General features: G+C 39.3%; 1 protein-coding gene across 1 annotated transcript in view; it reads right to left on the bottom strand.

The window, feature by feature from the left end:
* WDFY2 (WD repeat and FYVE domain containing 2) overlaps positions 1-9,937 on the bottom strand; it is a 269,563-nt gene that overhangs the window by 125,092 nt on the left and 134,534 nt on the right. The window contains exon 3 of the mRNA XM_006876937.1: positions 4,124-4,197. Within this exon, the coding sequence (XP_006876999.1) occupies positions 4,124-4,197 (74 nt within the window). The remainder of the gene's footprint in view (positions 1-4,123; positions 4,198-9,937) is intronic.

The following is a 9,937-nucleotide window of genomic DNA, read 5'->3' as shown; positions in this document are numbered from 1 at the left end:
ATCAAAATAAAAATAAAAAAGAAGAGAATCAGAAAGATTTAGTTAACATTTCAACAACAGAAATGAAGGTGGAAAAAATACCCCACAAACAAAATGAACTCAGCCCAGAAAATTTTGTGGAACAAAAAAATCAGCTGCACCACAAAAAACACACAGCAAAATGACAGCAATTAATTCATACCTATTGATATTTACACTGAATGCTACTGGATTAAATACACCAGTCGCCAGACAGAAGAGAATGGATAAGAAAACAAGATCCTTCAATATGCTGTCTACAACAGACACATCAAAAAGATGGAGGCAGCCTAAATGCCCATCAACAGAGAATGGTTAAACAAGCTTTAGTACATGTACACAGTGGAACACTACACAATGTTGAAGAATAAACAATGAATCTGCGAAACACCTTCCAGTAACATTGATGAAGACATAATAATGGAAGACATTATGCTGAGTGAAATTAGTGAATCATAAAAAGACATATTGTATGAGACCAATGTTGTAAAAAGTAAAGAAAATGTTTCTTGATAAAAGATGGTCATGAGAGGCAGGGGAAGGATTAATTATTCATAGGCTAGAGATTAGACACATGTTAACATGGGTGATGGGGCCGGCAATATACAAGAAGAGGGAAGTTGTCAGAGGAAAGATTAAGGTAGCAGGAGACACAGGGAGGAATACAAGTTTTAAAGTGAATAGAGGTAAATACTGTTAACTGTTGGTATAAGGAGGGGATTACAATCATTGCAATGAAGTCAAGTAAATGATATGTTGAGTGTAAAACTGATGATCTGCTCTGTAAATCTTCACGCAATTCACAATAAAAGTCTAAAAAAAAGAAAAAGATGAGAAAGGGTATAGGCATGACACAAGGTCTGCAGTTCAAACCCACCAGCTATCCTCTGAAACTCTATACAGGGTCACTATGAGTTGGAACCAACTTGACGGCACCTAACAACAAATTACAAAATGAGGTCCTAAGGAGCAGGTAGATGTTAGGTAGCAGACACAGGCTAAAGGGTGCCTGGTAGGAATCACAGTCATTAGTACAGGGTAACATCAAGCAAATGGAAGGGATCACTGAAACAAGTATCCAAACTCTTGTTAAAAAAAAAATAAAAAGAGGAAGAGTATAGGAATGAAAACATAACTTCATCCTATTTTCAACTTCTCTAAGTAGGTGATGTCACTTGCTACTTCAAGGGGGGGTGGTGGAAAAAAAAGAAAAGAAAATGCTATTCTCCTACATCTCAAAGTTAAAGTTTGCTTCTGTCTTTCCTTCCTATTTCAAGTGGAACAAAGTGTCCCTTGTTCTTTCTCAATAAGAAATTCTCCAAATTGTCTGGACCTACTTGCCTCCTACTGGATCACGCCCCATCCAGTTCTCATTCTCTCTCTTTTCCTTTGGGGCCAACTTTTTAAAAGAATGATATATACTGTAATTCACCCCTCAGTTACATAAGGTTAACAACTGTCTCTTAAACCTTTCACAATGTATTCTTTATAAAATAAAGAGAAATAAAAATTTTCCTTCTGATTTCATTCTTTCTTTGCTTCCAAATAACTAAAAAGCCAACCAGTATTTCTTCTTCCTAAAATTTATTTACTAAAATGAGAGACTGGAGAAAGTATAGATTCTAAACAAGATTTCCCACTTTTAGAAAATAAACTACAACACAGCTGAGACTCTATATGATTTTTTTCTGTGAAGAATCTGAGACTGTAGTACCCAAAGACCTTAAAGAATCACTGAACACTGCTCTTACAGTACATCTTTCCCTTACTTAAAGCTCTTTGCAATTCTTCTAATGACAAAATGTAGGGTACTCAGTCCATTTTCTTCAGCAACATAAAGGAGGCACTTTTAAGGAAACTACGTCATACACAGTGTGGTGCTGTAGCATCAGCACTGGACTGCAAACCACAAGGTCAGCACTTCAAACCCACCTCAGAAACCCTATACAGGGTTGCTACGAGTTGGAACCACTTGATAACAATATGTCATGCAAGTTGAGGTACCTCAATCTTTTTCAGAAGATAAAGGTGAGATTAGGGTAGGTTTGATATCAATACTGTACTGACAACTAGAGAGAAGTGTCTGAGCCTGGTTTGGGGTATATATTCTGGTTCTCTGGAAGCCTCACTGACTACAGAGAAATCAAACCCACCAGCTGCTCCTTGGAAACCCTACACAAGGTGGCTATGAGTCAAAACCAGTTCGACAGCATTTAACAGCAACAACAATGGTTAGGGTGGTTTCTTCTTAAAGCTAGAATGTTCCATAACTTACTTTGCTCAATGTTCTTGCTTTCAAAGCTAAATTTATCAGTAACTCATTTACCACCTACACTGATGTCAAAAGTGCAAAGTCCCAGTCACGTTATAGCCACATAAGTCTCTTCACAGACAGTGAGTGTACACTACTATCTACACTACGCCAGGAAGTACTGAGCAATCTATGGATCTCAACTCTTCTCAGATACCATTTGTAATGAGACATTAGTTCACTTAATAATCCAATTACCTCCTTTCTTCTTTTAAAATTAATTTACCCCCTCCCCTCTTTTTAGTAGACTTCTCTCCAGGCTGCCTAAGGAAAGCTTTAGTAACCAATGCTCTAGATGCTACCTACAGGTCTTCCATAAATACTTGTCAATTTTCTGATTTAAATATAAGACTATTGTTATAATTTTTTCTTAAAGGTTGCTAAGTAGATGTTTTGATTAAAGAATCAAATTAAAAATTCCAGGTCCACCTATAAAATTTGTAGGAGCCAGGACAAAAGGACAAATAGAAACCATATTCTTTACGGCCTATAAATCAAGTTAACAAACCATTAAATCAAATATGTTCTCTCCTCTAATCTTAACAAACTTGGAATTGCTGGACTCCTTAAAGTTACTTATAGTACAGTGTGATGACATGAGGGCCAGCCTAGCTTACCGCTTTTCTCATTCCCCAGCTCCATTCCACCCACCTCAAGGCACTGCTCCTCAGTCACTCTTTCAGCCTAATGTACTGGTGGCTCTTTCTATGTTCCTAAGGGTGGACCCAGGTAAAAGATCCTGGAAGTAAGTTCTGTCTGAGCTATTTTGGGACAGGAAATTTCAGCACGTATGGGGGGATTGGGAGCAACAAACTGAGCTAGGCACATGTCCTTGGCCCCTAAGATCCTTCACCCTGTGGAAAAGCATGGTCACATAACAACAACAACAGAAAATACATACACAGCATTGCTGTTAATTTGATTCCAACTCAAACCACCCTATAAAGTAAAGTAGAGCTGCCCACATGGTTGCAAAACTGTAATTTCGAAGGAAGTGGACCGCCACATCTTTCTTCCAAGGAGCAGCAGGTGGGTTTGAACTGCTGACTTTTCAGTTAGCAGCTGAGTACTTAACCACTGTACCGCCAGGGCTCCATGGCCAGAGTAAAAATTTCTATTATGCAGGGTCCCTCTAACCCAAGACTAATGTCAGTACAAAACACTTTATCAAATAGAGAATTTATCAGATTGGTTTTGTTGCTAATTGAAATCAAAATACAAAATTCCAATCTCTAATCACTTCAATTTTATTAAGATTATTAATCAAAAGGTCTAATATTTATCTGGCTCTACCCTACTAGGTTCTGTGCATACAAATTTACAGGATTCTATTCACAAGCTAGAAGGAGCAAAAACAGGAGGAGAACACTAGTATCAAAGACTAGAACAGGCAAGGAGATCTAAAAGAAGACATTTGCTTCATATTCGGTTGCTCATGTGGAAGCTTATGATACCATGACTACCCAACTGATCAAAGCCACCAGTGGCACAGCTTGCTCTACTGAACACAGAGATTTATGCAGTTCACTTGATTACCTAATCACGCCCCTATCCTCGCTACTGTGTACATGGGAAGTCACGCTGAACCTCATCAGCATTTAAGCCAAGACTGGTGACAGTTCTTCCTACCCAGAATTCCTCACCATAGCTTGCTGCACCGCAATGTCCACTTTACTAAGCAAGATTGTTAGGCTCATTTGAAACAACTAAGAAAATAATTGTCATCACAATGCATATACACACTTCACAGGAAGGGAAGTATTTCAACTGGAAATCTTATTTATGTGTACTTACTGAGATTGTACCATTGTCTAGACCTATGGACAGCCTTCTGGTTTCCGGGTTAAAAGACATGCATGAACATGGAGCTGAAAGAAATGAACATGTTGATGAAATTAACAAAGCAATGACTGTCATCCATTCAGGAATGCCTAGCTAGCTAAAAGTTTGTGGCTATTTCCTTTTAAATACGTCAGGAAATTCCCACATGCCAGAAAATAAAAACAGCAATTTCATAGCCAACCTCTAATTTTTTAGTTACCCTTTTAATGAATATAACAAACAAAATATTCTTCAACTACCAGTTACAGGGGCTTGGCCTTGGCCATTCTGTCAGCATCACATATAAATTTGCTTGACTAGATAAACAATAAGGATTTCTGGTAGTGTAGTGGTTACAAGTTGGGCTTTTAACCTCAAGGTCAGCAATTTGAAATTACTAGCTGTTCCACGGGAGAAAGATGAGGCTTTCTACTTCCGTAAAGATTTACAGCCTTGGAAACCCTATATTCAAGGTTGCTGGGAGTCAGAACCAACTCCACAGCACATAACCACCACCATCACCAGACTAACAATTCTTTATGCTATGTAATTCTTCTATCACCAGAATTTCTCCTCTGTTCAGACCCTGTTTTTTATTTATTTATTTATTTATTTATTTATTTTAAGGTTTTTATTGTGGATTGCGTGAAAATTTACAGGGCACATCATCAGTTTCACATTCAACCATTCATATGACTTGTTTCATTACATTGATTACAATCCCCTCCACACATCATCAGTCAACAGTGTTTTTCTCTATCCTCTTTGGCTTTTCTATAACCTATTCTTTGTGAACTAAAAACAAACAAACAAAAAAAGAGCTTATTTTCCCCCATCCCTCCACCCCACAGTTACACATACACACATCAGTACACAAATCTATTATTTAACTGAGCTTTGATTGGGGACATGTGGGCCAACGGGAAGCTTTTACTCAGGGTGCTCTGGGGCATATGGTGGATGGAGGCTGACTGAAAATGACTGAGGATCTGTCTCATTCTAAAAGTGAACCAATTAGATGCAGGGCTAGGCACTGTAAGAAACAAATCAGGTAGCCAGTACACAATCCTGGGCTGGGCCTCCCCATTCCACATGGCTGACCATAGAAGTATATCTGAGCTAAAGTACATTAAGTATGTTTGGCAGCCACATGTAATCCACAAGTACCAAACAAGTGAGTCAGCTTCTGGGCCCTGCTGCCTTCCCTATCTACACTTGCTCTGAAGTATGGGGCCTTTTGACAATTTATCTCATACTGATATAAATTCCAAAGAGCCCAAACCATGAAAATATGTAAATGTCTCCCTCACCCTCACAGTAGCCCTGTAAATCATGAACAACTCATCAATGTAATCAGCATGAAATATTTTTTATTCTTACTTTTCACAGTTGTGATTAGATGTCTTACTCAAAGTCCCACAGGGAAAAAAAGTAGGAGAAGGTTCAAACACATAATTCAAACACCATTCCATTTTCAAACAAATAACTTAGATTATCTTTAAACGACGAAAGTACTTCAAGTTCTACCAAGCGAGCTACTTCATAAACATATCACATAATAACATGTTTCATTCTCTATAAAGAGCCCTGAATGAGAACAAAACTTCTAAGCTGAATATTTACTTTTCTATTTTCTGATCATTACATGTTCAAAATACAGAAATGTACCAAAAACAACTTTCAAAAAAATTCTTTCAACAGCACAGCAGATCTTCTTTCTGTTTGGGCACAAAACAAAACTAGATTCTCAGCTGTAAATTACTGGGGGGTGGGGGGGGGGGTAAGCAATCAAAGTGATATTTTCTTAAGTTCTAAGAAACTTAGTCTAATTTGTCCTTGGCCTATAAACTATGATGGCATAATTTCTACACAGATGCTAAAATCTCATAGCCCCATAAAATGTGTACAGAATTAAATCTAGGTATTTATTGGACAATTATCATGTAAGTGAAAATAGTAAAAGAAAAACATTGCAATCACACAAATAAAAGTGTACGCGGAAAAATTGTTTGCACCAGGTGTTTGGGTGGCAATATTATAAGGTAAAGCTGTTGTTGTTGTTAAGTGCCGTTGAGTTGGTTCCGACCCATAGTGACCCTGTACAGGGTTTCCGAGGGTGTAAATCTTTACGGGAGTAGAAAGCCTCATCTTTCTCCCGCGGAGCGGCTGGTAGTTTCGAACCGCTGACCTTAAGGTTCACAGCCCAATTCGTAACCACTACGCTACCAGAGCTCCTTTAACACTGTCTTTCAAGTTTTTTCTTTTTGCTATTTCTATTAAAAGTAAGGAGCCAAAGTGGTTTGGCATTGGGCTGCTAACCACAAGGTCAGCAGTTCAAACCCAGCATAGGCTCCAAGAGAGGAAGATGCACCTGTCTGCTCCGGTAAAGATTTACAGACTCAGAAACCCTGTCTGAATTGACTCTGTGACAGTGGGCTTGGTTTAAGATGTAAGTAGCAACATTTAGAGTAAAACTTGACTGTAGCCTGAAGGACTACACCCCTTAGCTGCCTGCTGACCACCTAAAAACATTTTTTATGTGATTTCCTCTGAAATTCTTGTAACGGTTTGAACGGTTTGACTCATAACAACACTACATACCAGTTGCTGTGGCGGTGATTCTGACTCACGAGGACTCTGGGTGTGTCAGAAAAGAATGGTGCTCCACAGAATTTTCAATGGCTGAGTTTCTGGAAGTAGATCCCCAAGCATTTCTTTTGAGATACTTTTGGGTGGACTTGAACCTCCAACCTTTCAGCTAGCAGCCTAATGCATTATCTGTTTGCATCACCCAGAGACTCCATACCCTACCCTTCAATCTTAGTTGTGATTTCCTTTTCTTTACTTCTTTTTTGGGCACACTTACTATATTTCTTGTTATTCTTGCAATAAAAATTTGGAAGGCTTACTATATGCTATACAATGACATAAAGTATTGCTGCTGTCCTCAAGGAATTTACAGGCTGTGATACCAACTATATGTAGAGCCTGTAAGATTCACTGCCAATTTCACCTCCTTGGGTTAAATCCTGTTGCTGTGGAAAAAGTTCCTAGATTTAAATCACTTAGATTTATGGAACAAAACACTTCCAGAATTTTTTTTTTTAAAGTAAAACATCTTTTCTGTAAAGGAAAGCAACAACAAAATATTTGCAGAAATACTGCTGTTCTAGAATCCATATGGCTAAAGTCGAGGTAGTTCTAGATGAGGAGAACCAGAGCTATAGAAACAGTAGCTCCTAGGTGTCCCCAACGGTACAACCACACCTTCCCACAGTCAGATCTGGCCTGGGCGTGCCTGGGGAGAGAGAAAATTGCTAACTGAGCCTTATAATTAATGCTCATCAAATCATTTCCCAACAGTGATACTCCCAAAGCTGCAGGTCCTGGATTCAAGATAATATAAATACCTGTACAAGGGAGGCTTCAAAAAGTCCATGGAAAAAATTCTATTATCTTGTACCCTATGTTTCCAGGAGCTTTTTAAAGTCCCTTTGTATTTGTTATTAGTGTAAGTGTGGTTTTTTTTCCTTTTGGAGTTGTGGAGGGGAATAGACAGACAGATTCTTCCAACCTCAACTCACCAACCTCAACTCATCAACTTAAAGCAATTTTTGTAAGACAAATGCTACTCTCAGTCCCCCGCACCACAGCTGGCCTCAGAGTTGTGCAAGACAAATTATCAAAGGGGCAAAGTATCTGGGGAAGGATTAATTTACTGTTGTTGTTTAAGTGTTGTAGAGATGGTTCCTACTCGTAGCAACCCTGTATAGAAGTGGGGGGGGGGGGGGGAGAAGGTTGTCTGTCTTCCCCTCCCCCCCATGGACCATTTGGATGTTTATAACCTCATTCGCATGCCACATAAAATTATCAATTTAAAGAAATTAGCCTGCTGTATCTAGTCAAACATTTCATTAACTCACCCTAAGGTAATGGCTAGAACTGCTTCTCTTTGGTGAGACGCGTACTGATGATTTTGCTACTCGCAACTGCTTCTCCAGGTTTGCATAGGTCAGTCTGCAGCGCAGTGACTCTTTGTGATGGTAAGTTTTGAAAAGAACTGCTCGCAGCAGTAAATTGTTCTAAACACCCATGTATATTTCAATGCACGGCTCCTCAAAGTGGGAAATTCATCATTGCTTATGTAACATTTATAGAACTCAAGCAGTGGGCGGTTATTGTACCTAGCTTTCAGCTCATCATGGCTTTGCAGCTGAAGGATTTCATGTTGTAGGTTACCAGGCACATCAGTGAATAGTGTAGCAAAGATGTTCAGTTCCATTGGTTTACTTTTCACATCCTTGAATCTTCCATTAAATGTCTCAATTAGTTTTACACATTCACCAGCAGATTCATGTGTCCTTCCAGAGTGGGGAAATGGCACCATCTTATTGCTTTCGAGTTGCACTTTCTATAGTGTAATTGAGCTTCATATGACTTCAGGTTTGAAAGCAGGGAGCTGAGAAGCTGGTTGCGGCCCTGCAGCTTGACATCTGAGAAGTACATGATAAAGGCCACCATGAATGCTAGAGCACACAGCCACTTGCTATCACTGAGTTCTCTGACAGGCTTTCCCTTCATGTCCATGAACTGCTTGACTTCATCCTGCAGTTCATAAAACCTCGTGAACACGTTGCGTGACTCAGCCACCACACTTCACAGAGATCAACAGGATCACTGTGATCAGAGTGAATATTATTCAGTAGCTCCTTAAACTGGTGGCTGTTAAACCCTCTGTGTTTAACAAAATTTATACATGACACAACTGTCAACATTGTTGAGCAGCAGTAATTGTGCACAGAGACTCTCTTGGTGTCTGATGCAGTGGCATATGATTAAAGCACGGATCAAGACTAAGATGATGCAGTTCTTGAGAAATGCAATTAATCCTTTTTACGAGCCAACTACAGTTACAGCTCCATCTGTAGGAAGGCCTAACATTTTCATGTTTTTTCATTGATAAAACAAGGCCTCACCTCTTGTAGTGCCATGCATGACTTCCAGTGACAAACTGCAGTTATCCCAGGAACAAAAACAGGCAGTTAGGCAGTATTTGTTATGTCTGTTGTCTCATCACAAACCAGAATGAAAAACTGGAAATCTGCAGAATCCTTTAATGTTTTTCAACATCTTGTGTTAAGTCAGTAATCCCATCTGAGATGGTTCTCTGAGACAAACTAACACTCTGAAACAATTTTACTCTCTCTGGTGCTTAACAACTCTGCAGTGCCCACCGTGAATTCTTTCACAAACTCTCTCTCTACATGAAGACTCGGCTTCTTTGTGATTAGCTTGCTCACTACGTAAACACGAGCTCTAGTAGTGTAGTGGTTATGAATCGGGCTGCAAACCGCAAGGTCAGCAGTTCAAAACTACCAGTGGTTCCACAGGAGAAAGATGAGGCTTTTTGCTCCCGTAAAGATTTATAGCCTCGGAAACCCTATACAGGGTTGCTATGAGTCGGAACCGAGCCACGGCACATAACAGCAACAACAACATTGCATCACTACAAACTAGGCACACAGGTTTGCCACTGACTTCAACAACAACAAAAAATCATCATTTGTCCCTGTCTCTGGGAAAGATCGATACTCCGCATCAACTTTTCCTTGTAGTCACCATTTGTATAATGTCACATCACTTCAGTTTTAATAACTATCCAGTGTGTGTGTCTCCAGCAACATGATTATTTTGCTTTGATCGCTGTTCTAATCCTGTGTCTTGGGTGTGGAACATATCCAATGTTTGTATCATCAACTCTTGAGGTCTTTTCTGTGTACTGTAATT

Source organism: Chrysochloris asiatica, unplaced genomic scaffold (genome assembly GCF_000296735.1).
Source record: "Chrysochloris asiatica unplaced genomic scaffold, ChrAsi1.0 scaffold00432, whole genome shotgun sequence".
Taxonomy (NCBI): Eukaryota; Metazoa; Chordata; class Mammalia; order Afrosoricida; family Chrysochloridae; genus Chrysochloris; species Chrysochloris asiatica.
This window is presented reverse-complemented; position numbering and strand designations above follow the sequence as displayed.